At 41.6% G+C, this 19,371-nt stretch overlaps 1 protein-coding gene across 2 annotated transcripts; it reads left to right on the forward strand.

The window, feature by feature from the left end:
* Nucleotides 1-1,855: 1,855 nt before the first annotated feature.
* LOC144521384 (uncharacterized) lies at nucleotides 1,856-17,296 on the forward strand. Of its 2 annotated transcripts, XM_078255942.1 has the most exons (3): nucleotides 1,856-2,109; nucleotides 4,960-5,187; nucleotides 15,093-17,296. In XM_078255942.1, the coding sequence occupies exons 1-3, from the start codon at nucleotides 1,917-1,919 to the stop codon at nucleotides 16,349-16,351; spliced, it is 1,680 nt and encodes a 559-aa protein (XP_078112068.1). In that variant the 5' UTR covers nucleotides 1,856-1,916; the 3' UTR covers nucleotides 16,352-17,296. The 2 variants fall into 2 exon arrangements, with proteins under 2 accessions (XP_078112068.1, XP_078112070.1); XM_078255944.1 differs by lacking the exon at nucleotides 4,960-5,187.
* Nucleotides 17,297-19,371: the final 2,075 nt, after the last annotated feature.

Raw genomic sequence — 19,371 nt, forward strand, 5'->3', positions numbered from 1 at the left:
GCCGGCTCAGCCATGACAATAGTGTGAAAAACTCCATCTCTACCTTGTTAGCCGGTTCCTGGATGGGCGTATGTGTGCAGTGCCGTGAAGCAATTCAATATACAGGTTAGAACTGACAACTAATGAAAACCCCAAATTCAGTATCTCAGAAAATTAGAATATTGTGAAAAGGTTCAATATTGAAGACACCTGGTACCACTCTAATCAGCTAATTAACTCAAAACACCTGCAAAGGCCTTTAAATGGTCTCTCAGTCTAGTTCTGTAGGCTACACAATCATGGGGAAGACTGCTGACTGGACAGCTGTCCAAAAGACGACCAGTGACACCTTGGACAAGGAGGGCAAGACACAAAAGGTCATTGCTAAAGAGGCTGGCTGTTCACAGAGCTCTGTGTCCAAGCACATTAATAGAGAGGCGAAGGGAAGGAAAAGATGTGATAGAAAAAAGTGTACAAGCAATAGGGATAACCGCACCCTGGAGAGGATTGTGAAACAAAACCCATTCAGAAATGTGGGGGGGATTCACAAAGAGTGGACTGCAGCTGGAGTCAGTGCTTCAAGAACCACCATGCACAGACGTATGCAAGACATGGGTTTCAGCTGTCGCATTCCTTGTGTCAAGCCACTCCTGAACAAGACACAGCATCAGAAGCATCTCGCCTGGGCTAAAGACAAAAAGGACTGGACTGCTGCTGAGTGGTCCAAAGTTATGTTCTCTGATGAAAGTACATTTTGCATTTCCTTTGGAAATCAAGGTCCCAGAGTCTGGAGGAAGAGAGGAGAGGCACAGAATTCACGTTGCTTGAAGTCCAGTGTAAAGTTTCCAGTCAGTGATGGTTTGGGGTGCCATGTCATCTGCTGGTGTTGGTCCACTGTGTTTTCTGAGGTCCAGGGTCAACGCAGCCGTCTACCAGGAAGTTTTAGAGCACTTCATGCTTCCTGCTGCTGACCAACTTTATGGAGATGCAGATTTCATTTTCCAACAGGACTTGGCACCTGCACACAGTGCCAAAGCTACCAGTACCTGGTTTAAGGACCATGGTATCCCTGTTCTTAATTGGCCAGCAAACTCGCCTGACCTTAACCCCATAGAAAATCTATGGGGTATTGTGACGAGGATGATGCGATACGCCAGACCCAAGAATGCAGAAGAGCTGAAGGCCACTATCAGAGCAACCTGGGCTCTCCTAACACCTGAGCAGTGCCACAGACTGATCCACTCCATGCCACGCCGCATTGCTGCAGTCATTCAGGCAAAAGGAGCTCCAACTAAGTATTGAGTGCTGTACATGCTCATACTTTTCATGTTCATACTTTTCAGTTGGCCAACATTTCTAAAAATCCTTTTTTGTATTGGTCTTAAGTAATATTTTAATTTTCTGAGATACTGAATTTGGGATTTTCATTAGTTGTCAGTTCTAATCATCACAATTAAAAGAAATTAACATTTGAAATATATCACACTGTGTGTGATGAATGAATATAATATACAAATGTCACTTTTTGAATGGAATTACTGAACTAAATCAACTTTTTCATGATATTCTAATTATATGACCAGCACCTGTATTGCGAGACCTGATATCTACCTGATATTTTTCCTCTCACAGGCACTAGGGGGAGCTAGACGACCACCATTCAACCAAAATAAAAATCATATAACCATTCCAATGACTCTGAAGCTGTTCAGTTAAGGTAAATTAAGCTAAACAAGCTGCATAATTCCCCTTTAATCATTTATATTCCCGGGTGTTTTTCAGAAGAAATCTGGAACACTTTTATTTTGAAGCTCAGCAACTAATCTGCACCGGAAGCTATACTCTTTACTGCGGCTAACTTCACACTTTGAACAAGATGGCGTCTAGCAGAAACGTGTGTTAGCAGAGTCTCTCTGTTGTGTTGAGAAAGAGGTAAAATGTGTAAAGTCCAGATGCTGAGAGCGTTGGTGGAGCAGCGACTAACTGCGGCTGCTGAAGAGATATTTGGGCTGTTTGAAAGAACGATAGCAGAGTACGAGGAGGAACTTTGTCGTTCAAAAGAGGAGAACGAGCGACAACGGGAGCTGCTGGACGCTGTTTTCAACCCTCAGCTTCGGTTCCACAGAGCAGGTTTGTTCATTAAACCTTCAGTTGATCTTTCTCTCCTTCCTGTCATCTGTTCTCTCAGCAACGATATGACAGGAAGTATTTAAATAAGCATTTGTTCGTAAGATCTATTGTAATCTTCGCTCTTTAACAGGCCTTCGCCAAACCCACCAGACTCCATGTAAATAATCAGTACTTTTATCATCGTAAAACACACTGCATTCAAAGTGGACAGAAACACAATCAAACTATCAAAAGCCGTCTTGGTTCATCTTTCCACTGTTCCAACAATCACCACTCTGTTTTGGTTGAAATAAACTCTTAATTCACACATTTACATGTGGAAATATGCTGGCTCTATACACGCTAAAAGTACTGGCTATTTACATGGAGTCTGGTGGGTTTGGTGATGGTGATTTCGTGGCTATTTTCTACATAAACAAAGGTTCTTATTTAATAGGTATTCCCTTAGGACTGTATAGGTGATGGTTACATAATAGTGATGTTCACCGTGGAACACAACAGCACAGTATTGTAACCATTGAGGCTTAGAGGGGTGTGTGTGTGTGTGTGTGTGTGAGGGATAAAGAGAGTGAGTGTTTGTCTTTGTGTGTGTGTGTCTTTAACAAGAACAAATACAAGATACAAAAACATAATGAGAATTCAAGTAACCATATACTTAACTTAAATGGCTTATTTCTAGCAATAGTCAATTCATCATTATCTGGAAAGAAATGACACTGCTTTCTCCATTAAGTTGCAATAAAAATAGACATCCATGTCATTTACATAGGAGACTGTCAACATTGTCCAAATACAACAGTCTTACTAGAACTAGAGAGGAACAGCTAAACTAGCAAGATTCAACAGGTTTACTGTCAAATGTACAGTAAAGACAACTTACACCATGCAATGAAAAGTTAGCTTTGCTAGTCTTCCTTACACAAAGAATGAAATTAAGTTAAAAACAAACATCCATCCATCCATCTTCGTCCGCTTATCCGGGGTCAGGTCGCGGGGGTAGCAGCTCCAGCAGGGGACCCCAAACTTCCCTTTCCCGGGCCACATTAACCAGCTCCGACTGGGGGATCCCGAGGCGTTCCCAGGCCAGGTTAGAGATATAATCCCTCCACCTAGTCCTGGGTCTCCCCCGAGGCCACCTCCCTAGGGAGGCGCCCAGGGGGCATCCTTACCAGATGCCCGAGATGCTTCTCCGGGAACCATCACCTTATCGTGGTGGAGAGGTTTGTGTGTCCCTATGAACCTGTGGGCTGTGTTGTCTGGAGCTTTGTGCTCCTGGTAGGGTCTCCCAAGGCAAAGTGGTCTCAGGTGAGGGGCCAGACAAAGAATGGTTCAAAAACCCTATGAAAAATCGAGGAAGGGATGAAGTGACCCTGCCCGGAGGAAGCCCGGGGCCCCCGTCTGGAGCCAGGCCCAGATGGAGGGCTCGTCAGCGAGCGTCTGGTGGCCGGGTTTGCCACGGAGCCCGGCCGGGCACAGCCCGAAAAAGCTATGTGACGGACATCTCTCCATCCCATGGGCCCACCACCTGTGGGGTCGGGTGCGCTGCCACATGGGTGGCAGTGAAGGTCAGGGGCCTCGACGGACCAGACCCGGGCAGCAGAGGCTGGCTCTGGGGACTAAAAACAAACAATGAAAAAGTAATAAATAGTTTGAAAAATATATAAAAAATGGAGATAAGAATATGGATAAAGTGCACTGTGCCTAGACAGCTCTGTATGTGGTGTGAGTCCAGGAGTTTAGGAGGGGAGGATGGAGTGTGTGGGGGGATATTGCAGTGTTCAGGAGGGGAGGATGGAGAGTGTGTGGGGGATATTGCAGTGTTCAGGAGTTTAGGAGGGGAGGATGGAGTGTGTGTGGGGGATATTGCAGTGTTCAGGAGTTTAGAATGGGAAAATGGAGTGTGTGTATGGGGGGGGGGGGATATATACCTTTTTCACGGCAGACATGTTGATATATCATAGTAGGAAAAGCACAGGTGTATTCAAACCATTAATGATGGCTGCATTCCACTTAGGAGAGGCCCTGGTGTTGTGGATGCTGGCTCACTGAAATAGCTTACAGGGACACTAGATGGAACTGAGTAGGGGTGTCACGATTCCCCAAATCCTCGATTCGATTACAAAGTAAAAAGAAAAAAAAAAGTGACACCTTTAGAATTGAGCTATCAATTTCAGCTGTGCTTTTCCTACTATGACGAGTCAAGATGTCTGCTGTGGAAAAAGGTCCATTGCAGTGTTCAGGAGTCTGATGGCCTGTGGATAGAAGCTGGTTGTGAGTCTTGTTGTCTGTGCTTTCATACTCCTGTAGGGCCTTCCTGAGGGCAGGAGAGTGAAGAGACTGTGTTGTGGGTGGGTGTTGTTTTTAATTATGTTGTGGGTCCTCCCGATGACCCTGGTGACGTACATGTCCTGTAGTGATGTGAAGGCTGCTCCACAGATGAGTTGTGCCGTTTTTATAACATGTTGGAGAGCCTTCCTGTCCCGAGCAGTGCTGTCTCCATACCACACTGTGATGGAGCTGGTGATGACACTCTCCACTGTACATCTGTAAGTATTGTAACCACTGAGGGGGTGTGTGTGTGTCTGTGTGTGCGTCTTTGGTGTGCATTTGCGTGTGTGTCTATAACATACAAAAACATGACAATTCAAGTCATCTTAACCGGTACTTAGACATAGTCATATTTTAAAATTTCCAGTTAGCTTGTAGCGCTGACTTCATGTAGGGCCCTATGGAGGCTTATAGCTTTTTAGAGTCTCATTTTCACACATGGCCACCGAGCTAAACAACTTTTCTGGGGAAACCCTGCAATCTCTAAGCTTTAGCTGACATTAACTTCTGTTTATGTTTCAGCTTTGCCTCCAGACGACAAAGGCCAGATTGTTATTAAAGAGGAGCAGCAGGAGTGTAGCTCCAGTGTGGACCAGCAGGAGCCAGAGCCCCCCCCACACATTAAAGAGGAACAGGATAAACTGTGGAGCAGTCAGGAGGGAGAGCAGCTTCAAGGGCTGGAGGAGGCTGATATCACCAAGTTCCCATTCACTCCTGTCCCTGTGAAGAGTGAAGATGATGAAGAGAAAGGTAGGAACAATGTGGACGTGTTTATTTAACGTGTTTTTAGGGGAAGGGGGAAACACTCTGAGTGGATTAGTCGACTAATCGGTCGTTTTTAACAAGTTGTATTGGTGTCTAAACGTAACTGTCTTCGCTGCATGGCGCTCACTTTTTGTTGGCTAAACAATGTTACGGCCTCTAACACACCTGATAATTAGGCGACGGACAGTCAGGCGAGGTCAGTGACTCGAGTCTGTTCGGTGTGTTCCATGCTGTCGTCCGTCGGAGGGGCCACCGGCCTTCATTTTGGCCGATTTGACATGTTGAATCTGAGGGCGGGTAGTCGGACTCAATGACCAATCTGATTGGTGGAGTGCTAACCCAGAAATGACGAGTAGGATGGGCGGGACGAATGCTTAAATTGTTTTCAGAAACACGTTTCAGTGAACTATTTTCGTAAAACACAAGATCGTATTCCGAATGAACCGCCATTATGGTCAGCTGGAGAAACCAGACCCATGTGACGCGTTCGTCATTTCCAGTTTTCATGTTAGTGCAGTCTGCTGTTATGGAGACGTATTACGTCTCGGGCACACGCAGGATGTACGCTCAAGTCGGCGTTTTTTGGATCTTTTTCAACTGCCTTTTCTGCCGACGGTCGGCAGTCGGGTTGGTGTGTCAGAGCCTTAAGAGGACTGCTACCTCCCAGTGCTCAAATTGCTTACTGTACGCTGATGATACTATGATTTTTCTCTCTGACTCAAATCCTGATGTCATGAATTCCAAATTATCATCTGATCTTCAGTTCTTACATGACTGGTTGAAAAAGAACCACTTGACCGTCGATGTAAAAACAAAACCGAATGTATGTATTTTCACTCACCCAGAAAAAGTCTTTCTTTCACGATTCTATTACCTTTGCAAACCAAGATCTTGTCGTCACAAAGACTTATAATATCTTGGTGTGCTACTTGCTTCACACCTTATATACCGGGATCACATTTCTAACTTAACAAAAAATCTGAATCAGAAACTTTGTGTATACAAGATTAGATCATATCTTTCCTTTTTCTGAAACCTACCTACATGCAATTGTGTTTTCAACAATGTCCTACTGTCTTCCAATCTGGTCTCTTACCACTAAGGAAATTACTGAACTAATAGCACGATTATACAATCGAGCTCTCAAGATCCACAGTAATCTTCCAAAGTGGTCCCACCATTGCATTGCACTCACACGCTCAAATGCTCTGACTTACCAGAATTATATAAACAGCCACGCAATTACATTTTATTTTCAGATTCAAAATAATACTTCACCAACACTTGCTGCACTTCTCCCAACACACTATATGAGACCAGTATGCCTCACTAAGTCAGTTCCACAGGCACTCATTCCAGTTCCCCCATACAAAAACCACTATGGTCAGAAATCCTTTTTTCATACATACAAAATTTGGAATGACATTCCCCATCACATAAGAACACTATCATCCATCACATATTTTAAAAAGGTATATAAACTGTTCCTTCTTAACAGTTACACTTGCATTCACTGATTACTTTAGGTAAACAATTCAGTACACAGAAAATCAAACTGCCAGTTTGGGATTGTGGTTCATAGGTTCTTAGTGAGCAAATTTGTATATGCTAAAGTTGGCCAAAGTTCAGCCATAGCTACATTGTTAGCTTATAGCAAAAAGTCAGGCACTACTAGGCGCTGTTAGGCAAGGACACTAGTGGTGCGTCTCAGCATAGCCATCTAGCGGTAGGGGGTTTAAACACAACATTAACGTGAACTACTGTCTTACATGAATATTTTTGCACATAAACAAAAAAAAAAAAAAAAAAAAAAATTACAAAAGAAAACATATTTTTTTAAAAATTTAAAAAAATCAATATTGCGTTTTTGAAAATCGATACAGTATTGCAAAATTAAATGTCGCAATACTCAAGTGTATACATTTTTTTCTTACACCCCTACTTCCTCCACAGCACGGTGGAGGAAGGTCTGGCAAAGCGAGACTAACTCCCAATTGCTTAAATTGTTTGACAATAGGAATAAGTTGGTGCAATGAGCTAGGGTCCAGTTTGGAATTTAATGGAAATAGTGCAGATTTTTTTTAAGTTTTATAACAGGACAGGGAACTGAATTCTGCAAAAGGATCTAAAATAAGAAGTACTGAAGTGGCAGCTTTGTTTAAGTATAACAAAATATCAGCGTTAGGGCTGGGACGATTCATCAACGTTGATTACAAAAATACTTTGATTTGCATAACTTGCGTCGATACCTAGAAACAGAGGAAGATGGCAGCCCCCATAAAGGCCCTGACACATCGACGGCCGGGTACTAGTGGCCGGCTGTGGTTTCACCTCACGTCGGCACTTCTAACATACCGCAGAGACTACAGCCGACGGCCAAGTACGACGTACGTTTTGTGCACACAGTACAAAAACAGCTTTACAAAGACAACACAAAATACAGAAAATAAGCATTTCTCAACACTAGGGGTGGAACGGTACACAGAAGTCACGGTTCGGTTCAGACATCACGGTTCGGTTCGATACAATGGAGGGAAAAGCATAACAAAAATGCAGAAGGCACTTTTTTTTTTTTTTTTATTGTGCATGTCTCAGGCTGTAGCACTTAGTCATACAGTCTCTCCCCTGAGCTAGCTGCAACAGCCTTTAGTGTGTAAAGTAAGATGTCAACAGTAAACGAAGAGTACCCCACATCATCTCCAGACTCCATCTGTAACTTGCAAATAAGACAATCAGCTATAAAACTGGAAATACAGCATCTCTTATTTATGAAAGTGTAAATTACATATATAAACAATAATAACAACAATAACAAATATGTGGACTGGATGGTATGTTGTAACGAGGTTCGAGCACATTCAGCAAATACTTGAAGCCCTATTTGTTTTTGTATTTAAAAGCTTCCACTTACATACCCAACAACTGCTGAACAACGCCGACATGCAGTCCTCGTCTTATCCATCACTCTCTCGCCTGTACTACTGTAACTGACCCGAAGACTGAAGTTTTCGAGGCCGGGATCTCCATACTCGTCCTTTAGTGCTGCTATCTCTGACTCACTCTCTCACTGGACCGTCGAACTGACAAAAAACTGCATGTAGGCGGAGCTCGGCTAGCTTCATCGATAAATTGTCCCAGAAATTATTGCGATAAATGATAATATTGTCTTTCCGAGACCATTTTCATCTAATATAATGATAATGGCATAATAATGCAGGTACACCTTTTCAAAGATCAATACACTTTTATTTCTAAAGAATGATGTAACACTGGAACTGGAAGACATTTTAAATATCCACAATATGTCTTTGATCTCCTTTAGTATGACGTCTTTCACGCTGTTGCACAGTTGTGGAATTGCTGTTTGTGACACGTATGTTCTCCCAGACAATTCATAGCCTACTGGCTGTCAAATGTTTGCAGCATTCCTTGAGTGTTTGTGCAATAGACTACAGACTCTGTACTACATTTAACAATTTTTTAACACTAAATATACATTTAAATAATGTATAATTAATACTTTACATATATCTATCTATCTGCCACATGGCGAGTAAATGTTTGTACCAAAATAGTTCTGTTTTTCAGTCTTTATTTTGGCGAAGGTGCAGCTTCTGCTCCTCTGCAGGTCGGGGCTTCGTGGGGGCGGGCCCACACACACACACAGACACACACACACACACAGACACACACACACACACACACACACACACACACACACACACAAACACAAACACTGGCGCAACTCTTGACACACTTTCCGCACTCCGTGTCCTCGGGCAGCTGTAGGCTTGTAGCATTAATGTTCTGTGCATTGTCAGACACATGCAGCCACTTTCCTGAAACCGCTTGCGAAGCTGTCTCCACCTGCAGGTTGTCAACTGTGGTTTGGAATGAAAGGGAGAAAACAGGACGCCAAGTAACACGACGGATATCGCTTATATACTTTCTTTTTTTTGACGGCCCCTTAACTGCAAAGTGCTGCTGGAAACCCTGCTCCAACTCTCAACTAGCGTTTTCTGTCACTCCGCCTGGAGTCCCACCCACACAAAGACCATGCGACTGACAAGAGGGTTCACTCCTCGTTACGCTAAGGAACCGAGAGTGGTCCTCCAGTCTCTTTGGTAGAGTGAGAGAGAGACAAGGAAAACAAAGCATGCAAATGGAAATTATCATGGCTGGAAAAATTATCAACCTAATTTTCTTTATAGTGCGATTAATTGATTTATTGACTATCGTGACAGGCCTAGCTACAGATTAGGTGTCCCTAGAACCTGGTATCTAACAGTAGTTCCGCATTACATTAGTTCTGCATTACATTAATTAATTTGCACGCAAGTTTTATTTATTTTTATACCGTGTATTCTCCGTGTAAATTCATGTACCGAACTGATACACCCGTACCGTTTCGGTTCAATATGAATACATGTACCGTTCCACCCCTACTCAACACATACTCTCATGCAACCCAAAACATGTTCTCATATACATTAGACAGGTACCTATATAGTAAGCATATTAACTCCTCTTTTCAGTGGCAGTTATTAATTGAACAACCCTATCGGCTGTATTCTCCGCAATAAGTGTAGCACAGCCCTTGCACACTGACATTTTGCACAACTAACATATTGCCCAATCACAATAGCCTACGTATTGCACAAATTACACAATGCAGTGACATAATGCAAAATTAACAGCCCTGACCAGCTGACAGCACATGGGAGGGGGTGAAATAGGCGGTAGAGAAAAACCAGTCTCTGCACTTTAGATAAACAGAAGAACATAAAGATGGCTATCAGGATCCATACATCAATATAGGGGTAAATAGTTCATGCTGCTAAAAACTAAATAAACAAGTCAATAGTAAGATATGTTAAAGGATAAATATGTGATTTTTCTATTACAGGACATAATGTGCAAAAATAGTTATTCCAATAGTTTGAGCCTGTTTTTTAGAAGGAACATTTAAACATAATTTTTGACTAGTTTTGACAGCTTTGTGTGATTGATCAGATGAGATGAAAAATGAAGGGGGCTTTGTGTGTGCCGGTCACAGTCATTTGAACATTAATAATAAAATATTGAAATATTAATGACATTCTTTATATTCATTTTGGGTTCATTGTTATACTTATCAAGTAATAATAAAAATGTGTGCTGTCAAACGATTAAAATATTTAATTGCAATTAATCGCATTAATGTCATAGTTAACTCTCAATTAATCGCACATTTTTATCTATTTTAAATGTCTCATGATTTATTTTTTCTCATTTTAATGCTCTTATCAACATATGATACTTTTAAAACGGTGCCTAAACCGAAAGATAGATATATATATATATATATATATATATATAATTTAAAAAAGGAGCACCTTGTTCAATTGTATTTGTCTGTTCTGTATGTTCAAAAATATAAAACAATAAAAAGTTGATCTAAAAAAAAAAAAAGGAGCACAAAACGGTGAAAATCACTGGATGCGTGTTTGATGGTGCTCTTCGGGGGCTGAGGTGTGTTTGTTTGTCCCTGCGGCGGGAGGCCAACACACAATATATTCAAAGTGGTTGGTAAATGGCTATGCCAGTGTCCCGTCCTTGTCGGACAAAGGCAGAAGACACTCAGCTAACAAGGGTCTCGCCCAAATGGTGGTTATGTTGCTTTTGGCTGGGGATATAGAGCTAAATCTGGGCCCACATCCTTGGCTGTCCACTGGCATGGATCCTGCTGTTAGCCATGCAGCACATCTTCAGCTGGCTTCACCTGTCAGCGGGACTACCAGTGAACTGGCAAACTTAGCCCCCCAGCTAATAAATCCAAGGCGTAGGTGCGGGTTTGCGGCCTCGTTATCCACGTGTCGTGCCGGAGATGCAGCGACATCCCGGCCGTCAGTGGGGACGTGATGTCGGCTCCTGCTAGTCCAGGGGCTCGCGGTTCAGGGTCCCACAGCGTCACGGTTTTTCTGTCTCCTATCGCCGGTGCCCATCACCTCAATGAAAGTGGGAATATGCCCCGGAATCTTGACGACCATGTCAACATGCACATGACGGAGGATAAGGTCATGAACTTTAAATCAGACTTTAAATCAACTTTTAGTAAGAAAGGTTTACATTTCCTACATCTTAATGTTAGAAGTCTGCCACCAAAAATTTATGAAATTAGACAACTGGTGAAACGATCAGAGGTCGGGGTTATCTGTTTAACGGAAAGTTGGTTAGATGAAACTATAAGCGATGAGGAAATTGCCATTAATAATTACTGTATAGTTAGGAAGGACCGAAATAGAAAAGGGGGCGGGGTTTGTGTATATGTGTGCTCTGATGTGGCCTTTAACTGTAGAGATGACATTGCTAGTGATTTAGAGATTGTTTGGTTGGACATATGTTTACCAAAAACCAATCCTATTTTATTGGGGGCTTGCTACAGACTGCCAGGCCATGCTACCTTCTATGACAAGTTAGAACAGGTTCTCTTGAACTTATCAGACAAAGAGAGCTCAGAGCTGATATTAATGGGGGATATGAACACAAATGTGTCAGGCTGTGCTCATCCTTTTGGCAAAATGCTGGAGGACCTGTGTCACTCTTTCGGTCTGGAACAGCTGGTAAAAAAGTCCACAAAGATAAGCAAGACTTGTGAGAGTATTATTGATCTGATTTTAGTTTCAGACAAATCTAAAATATCTCAAAGTGGTATTATTACTTATGGCATAAGTGATCATAATATAATTTTAGTCATAATCAGTAATCATTTAAACATTACTCCCAGGAAACCTTCAAGATGCATGTGGATGAGGTGGATTGGTCCCCGGTGGTAAATTGTTCATGTGTTAACATAGCATGATCAGACAGATCAGAGTTAAACTGCATTCTAGTGCATGGTTTGACGAAGTTATACATGATGCTATTAAAACCAGGGAAAAAGCACTTAAAACTTTTCATAGAACAAAAAATCATGATGATTTTATTTTATATAAGCAAGCAAGAAATAAAACTCAGGAACTTATTAGAGACGCAAAATCAACCCACTATAAGAATGATATATCAAATAATAAAGATAACCCAAAAAAGTTGTGGAAGACCTTGGGGGCTGCTAAGACAAATAAGAAACCAAGAAACAAAGGACTAAAAATTAAGGGTGTCCTGAATTTCAATAAGAAAGAGGTTGCTAATCATTTTAATACTTACTTCACTTCTATAGCAGAAAAGCTGGTCTCAAATCTTCGTCCTTCCTCTGGGTTATTTAGCATAGATAGGGTGAAATCATTTTATAATAAACTTGGAGCACTGCCCAATTCATTTTCTTTACTGAAGGTTGAGATAGGGGAGATGGAAAAAAAGCTCTTACAGCTAGACTGCTCTAAGGGCCCTGGGTTAGATGGGTTATCCCCTCGGTTTTTACGAGATGCCGCTGCCCAAATAGCCCCTTACATCCTTACATCCCTTACGTCTGTTGAATCGGGTGTTTTCCCAAATGACCTCAAGAGGGTAGTTCCCCTTTTTAAAAAGGGAAACAGCCATGATCCTGGTAACTACAGACCAGTCTCTATTTTGTGCACAGTCTTAAACATTTTTGAAAAGTTGGTCAATGAGCAATTTTATGAATACATGAATAAAAACAACTTCATGTTTAAATTCCAATCCGGATTCAGGAAGTCACATTCTACTGAATCATGCCTATTGTATTTATCCAACACCATACGCAGGGAAATAGAATTGCGGAATGGTGTTATTGGATCTTCAAAAAGCATTTGATACGGTGAATCATGACAGACTGATTGCCAAACTTAAGGCCTTGGGGGCAGACAGCTCCACCTGTACGTGGTTTAGGTCTTACCTATCAGGGAGGGAACAATTGGTGGTCTGAGGGGGAGTGCTGTCTGACCCTAATGTAGTTGAATGTGGCGTTCCACAAGGAAGCATTCTCGGGCCGTCCTTATTTTTAACATACATTAATGATATGGCAGACTCCTGTTCATGTGAACTGTTTTTGTACGCTGATGACTTGGCACTTTTATTGTCTCATAAACGACAATCAACACTAGAGAGAACCCTGAGCTCTGAGCTTTCATCTGTAAACAACTGGCTGATTGACAATATGCTGTCCCTACATTTTAGATGCTCGGAATTTAGGGTCAGTTTGAATAATGTTGAGGTCAGTACAAAAACATCAGTAAAATACCTGGGTTGCATCCTAGAAAACAACTTGGATGGCAGGAATATGGCCAACAAGGTTTTGAGTAAAGTCACGGGGCTCACAAAGTTTTTAGTCAGAAACTCTACATTTTTAGAAAGGTCAACAAAGATCATCTTAGCCAACGCCTTAATTTTAACCCACTTTGAATTTGCATGGACCTCCTGGTTTGAAGGCCTAACAAACCAACTTAAAGGGAGGCTGCAAACAGCACAGAATAAATTATTAAAAGTAATTCTGAACTTGGGCCATAGATCGCATATAGGTAAGTCACAATTTGTTGAGCTCAACTGGCTCCCTGTGGAGTCTCGGGTTACTATGTTAAGACTGATCATGATCCATAAAATATTGTTTGGTAGTGTCCCAATTTTTTTGTTCTGTCTTATAACTAAGGTAAAGGACAAACAATATGTATACTCGTGGCAGCATATCTGACCTGTGTCCTTAATTTAAGACAGTGTTAGGGAAAGGAACCTTTGCCTATATAGGGGCAGTTCAGTGGAACAAGTTAGATCGTTATATTAAAGTCATTTCCAGCCTGAACTCTTTTAAAAAGAGTATCAAGGTCTGGTTACTGGAGAGGGTTGCGGAATAGATCAAAAGGCAAGTTACCATTTTTATTTATTTAAGAAAAATGTTTTTGTTATGTCATTGATTAATATACACTCTGTGAATTTCTTGTCTTGTCCTGATGTTATGTGTTGAGGACCACAATGGAAGTAAGTCCTGGACTTTATTGTGTTTTTATGCTTGATTGTATTTGATGTCTTTTTTTTTTTTTCATGTGTAAGGCATTCTTGATACACTTAAAATAAATCAAATCAAAATGGGAAAAGGGTATTTTACAATTACAGTGAATGCACCACCAGGCTGGCGAGGCGAGAAACTGTCTGACTGACTGTGTTCTTCAGACAACGGCAGCTACAGTCCAGTGTTAGAATCCTCTCCAGTGAAATACAGTCACACTTTACACCGTTTAGCTGTCAGCATTTTAAGAGTGTTTACTGCAGCTGCTAGCTAACGGTAGGCTAACGGTACCTGCTGCTAAGTGTAGTGTTGATTGGCCTCCTGTGCGGCGATGTTTCAGTTCCCTCTACCGTCCGTTTTCGGAGCATCAGAGAGAAGCGCAGGCATTTAAGTGGCACCTAAATAAGGCACCAAAATGTGCGTTGCTATTCCATCCGGTAGATAACAGTCGTTAAGGCAACAGTGCCGTATTAGCACCGGTGGACCCGGACCCCATTCAAAACCGCGAGGGGCGATAGATACTAGTATCCCTGTCGGCAATAGCATGATATGGTTACATTGGTTTATATTAGGGCTGTCAAAATTTTGACAGCAAAGGTTTGAATAAATGTATATCTTCTCTGCCGTACACCTCGAGCTGAGAGCCTCTGACTGCCTTCAGATCTGCTCACTGTCTGTGTACCGTAGCTTCTTGCAGATCAATGTGCTGGTACCCACCTGTACTGCGCTCTGGTCCTATACAGTGAACCCTCAGCAACTTCATCTTCACGTCAGCAGGAGTAGGGAATCATATATACATCATATATCATACATCATATATACATGTATATGATATACATTATGAAAATGTCAGGGGTTGTGATTGTTCCGAAATGGAGGCAAGTTGTTGAATGGTGCAGTTGTCTTGGTTTTGTCTGACGTTCCAGTTTTTGTCAATTTGTGTTTCCTGCAGATGTTCAGCAGCTGTTGGTGGTTAAAGATTGGGTTCCCCCTGAGCAGCAAGAGTGTAGCTCCAGTGTGGACCAGCAGGAGCCAGAGCCCCCCCCACACATTAAAGAGGAACAGGAGGAACTGTGGAGTAGTCAGGAGGGAGAGCAGCTTCAAGGGCTGGAGGAGGCTGATATCACCAAGTTCCCATTCACTCCTGTCCCTGTGAAGAGTGAAGATGATGAAGAGGAAGCTCAGTCCTCACAGGTTCATCAAAGACAAACTCAACACATGGAAACAGAAGCTGATGGAGAGGACTGTGGAGGACCAGAACCAGCCAGAAACTCACATCCACTTTTACAACCAGAGACTGAAGACCAGACTGGAGACTCTTCTGAACCTGAGACTGATAACATTGCTGATTGGAAGGAGACCAGAGAACCTCAGTCAGCTTTAAACTCTCTGAAACATGATTCAAGACGTAAGAAAACATTCAGCTGCTCTGAGTGTGGGAAAGCATTTGGCTTCAAGTCAGATCTGAAGAAACACATGAGAACTCACACAGGAGAGAAACCTTTTAGCTGCTCAGTTTGTAAGAAATCTTTTACACAGAGTGATTATTTACAACTACACATGAAAATCCACACAGGAGAGAAGCCTTTTAGCTGCTCAGTTTGTAATAAATCTTTTACACAGAGTGAAAATTTACGGTCACACAGGAGAACTCACACAGGAGAAAAACCTTTCAGCTGTTTAGTTTGTAATAAATCTTTTACACAGAGTGGAAGTTTACAGAAACACATGAGAATCCACACAGGAGAAAAACCTTTCAGCTGCTCTGAGTGTGGTAAAGCTTTCACTGAACGTGGAACCCTGAAGACACACATGATGACACATTCTGGAGAAAAACCTTTCAGCTGCTCAGTCTGTAAAAAATCTTTTATACAGAGTGGAGATTTAAAGATACACATGAGAATCCACACAGGAGAAAAACCTTTTAGCTGCTCAGTTTGTAATACATCTTTTACACAGAGAGGACATTTACGGTCACACATGGCAGTCCACACAGGAGAGAAAAGATTCAGCTGCAGTGTTTGTAACAGAAGATTTGCCCGGCGTTATTGTGTCAAAACACATAAATGTGTTGGTCAGATGGAAACAGAAGCTGATGGAGAGGACTGTGGAGGACCAGAACCAGCCAGGAACTCACATCCACTTTTCCAACCAGAGACTGAAGACCAGACTGGAGACTCTTCTGAACCTGAGACTGGTGACATGGAATAACTTTTGTGCATTTAAGTCCAAGCAAAACTTCTCAAGTATCAAACAGAAATCGTTATGTATCAACATCTAGATAGAAGACATTATATTGTGTAGTAGGAAAAAGTACACTCTTATTTAAAATATTTTATTAGATATTGTTTTGTCTTGTGATGTCATATAATCAATTATAATCAAGAAATCAGACAAATGTAACCACCTGATTTTTTTATAGGGCCCACACACATTCACTTCTTTCTAAGTAATGTATGTTTAGCAAGATTCACTATTAATCATGTATCAATATGGGAGTTTATTCAATACACATTGGGTTCATGTTTTAATTTGTGTATCATGTTTAAGATGAGACTTTTCTCTCTGTGTCAGGGAGACAGGAAGTGCAGGTTGAAAGCTATCTTTAGTTTAAACAAGGGAGATGTGAGGGAGTTAGCATAGGGACGTTAGCCTAGCAAGGTGTTTCCTGTCAGGGAGCAGAGGAGTTTTCTCTTTGAAGCAAAGCTGAGATGGACATATTATGATCTGTATAAAACTATAAAAACTCACTTGTGCATTGCTATGTTCCAAGGTAATATGATCAGTGACACCAACATGATTAAGGTCTTTTGACATGTATGGTGTCTCCTATGCCACTAATTAGGCCATGGTAAAGCTAATAAAGTATAATATAGTATAAAAATACAGTATAGTAGTTTGATATGACCAGTGTGGTACACCAGGACATGCTCAGTACCCTCCAGGATGAAATAAAGTTAAGTCATTTGAAGTAAACCATCTGTTGACTAACATATACGTTAGTAGTTATTGTCTGGGTCACAAGGACCTAGGTGTACTTAAGAAAAGGAAGATGAGAGGACTGTTAGAAGTAAAAATATCACCAGTTCAGTTGATGTGTCCGAGGCAGCTCGGTTTGTTTGTTAAAATGTAAGAAATAAATCAGCATGGAGTGAACGTCAACAGTCTCTGGAGTCTTCATGGTGTCCTCTTATAGAAATAAAATGGATAGAAAGGCCATTGGACTGTTTGCCGTGGTCATTTGATGGGTACACAACAAAATGGAGATTGTTGTTAGTTGTCCAGTGACAAAGTAAACTGTTTGGAAGCTCGCTGGGAGGAGAGCCTCCTGACGCAGCTTGGGTGACGTTCTCGGAGGGAATGAGGAGGAACAGTTAGACCCAGCGACAAGTCAGTGGACCTCTAACGTTAGACCCAGCAGCAGTGGGTCAGCGGCAGTAGGTCAGCAGCCCACTAACATTAGACCCAGCCACAGTGCGTCAGTGTATCGTTAACGTTAGACCCAGCGGCAGTGGGTCAGCGGACCGCTAACGTTCGACCCAGCGGCAGTGGGTCAGCGGACCGCTAACGTTAGACCCAGTGGCAGTGGGCAGGCATGTAACCTCTTAACCTTTAGCTGAAATTCGCCGTTTTGAAACCAAAATGGGTCACCCATGTGATTTGTGCAGCTCCGATGAGAAACATATTTGCGGGGGGTCGAGACTACAGGGCATTAGAGCTGTTCTCAAAGCCCAGGAACATTAAATGTCCAAAATCAGGGTGCAAAGTTTGTCAAAAGGGAGGTAGGGAGATTTAGAAAATAATATATCTTATTGTCCACCATGACAAGTTGTCTGTTTAATGCTCAGAAACCTAAGGTCATTTTTACAGTTCATTGTCCGTCTGGTTTTATTTTCTAAAAAAGCTTGTAAAACATCAACCCTGTTGTCTACAGTCAATTTATGAACATCATTTTTTTCAGGAAAAACTGGGCTATTAGAATATTTGTGCTGCAGTGAGGTCACTTGAATGTAAAAAAAGGTTGTATGACCTTAAAGACAAATAAATAAATAAAACGGAACATGAATCTCACAGATATGTATTGATATCACACACATATCAATAAAAGCTAAGCCAATCTCCTGTCTGAAACACTTCTATGTATTGGGAGTCAAACTGTGAAAATATAAACATTATAACTTATACAGTTGACTAAATATATACATTTTTTCAAAAAAAAGTCCAGACGCTTTTGCCCTCATGACATTCACTTATGCCAATAATCAAAATAATAATGTCATATTTATTGAAATCACACACACAGCAATGTTCTAAAACAGTTCTCCTATATATTTGGAGTCATGCAGTGCAAAAATAAACATAATGAACATTATAACTCATGTAAAAGGACAAACTATTTACATTTCTTCAAAAAAGGCCCAAATGTGTGCCAATCTCAAAACATTCTTCTCTGTAGAACGGTAATAGACTGGAGTGATCTATCTTTCCACTCTATAGCCTTTGTTCTCGCTCGGATTCGCTGGAGTGAACTCTCTTTTCCACTCCATATACTCTTTGTATGACGGACCTGCCTTCCCATTCTCGCAAAGCATTATGGGAGATTTATGGTAGACGGTAGCACTGAAAGCTAGCGGCAGAAATGACCGAAAACGTGATAAATGATGGACATCAAGTGGATAAATCTAGGATGTAACAGTTTGGATTTATTGCTGAACAATTCCGAAAAGAGGCACAAGTTCCAGGCTGGATAGAAAACCTTCTGTAAGGCTACAAAGTAGTTAATATAATAATAAGTATTTTGGAGCTGCAGAGACAAATCTCATCCTACAGACTAGCATGTATATAACCATCACCAAACCCACAAGACTCCATGTAAATAATCAGTACTTTTAGCGTGTATAGAGCCAGGGGCGCCGCCAGGAACTTTGGGCCCCATGACAAAAAAATCAAATTGGGCCCCCTCTGGGCAGCTGTTGTCACCACATCTCTAGGACCTAACTGTCCCATCAAAAGCTTTACATAACTCTAATTAAAGGCTTGCAACTGTCTTGCTTCTTGTAGTTCAATACTAGTACTAGAATTTGACAAAATGGAAAATTATCTTAACAATGTTGATCACCTTCTTCACTGGGACAGGGAGGGGCACAGTTAGGGGGAGACTGGGCTGCTGCTGACTCATCTGTTGTTAAGTCTGCTAAAAGGGGCAGGGACAATGATTTAATATGAATATC

This window comes from Sander vitreus, chromosome 7 (genome assembly GCF_031162955.1).
Source record: "Sander vitreus isolate 19-12246 chromosome 7, sanVit1, whole genome shotgun sequence".
Classification (NCBI taxonomy): Eukaryota; Metazoa; Chordata; class Actinopteri; order Perciformes; family Percidae; genus Sander; species Sander vitreus.

Bases quoted from the DNA above. Each gene is read 5' to 3' on its own strand.
- LOC144521384 (XM_078255942.1), top strand. From the start codon at position 1,917: ATGTGTAAAGTCCAGATGCTGAGAGCGTTGGTGGAGCAGCGACTAACT. The intron at 2,110-4,959 runs GTTTGTTCATTA...TTTATGTTTCAG, and splicing joins GCTTCGGTTCCACAGAGCAG to CTTTGCCTCCAGACGACAAA. The intron at 5,188-15,092 runs GTAGGAACAATG...TGTTTCCTGCAG, and splicing joins TGAAGATGATGAAGAGAAAG to ATGTTCAGCAGCTGTTGGTG.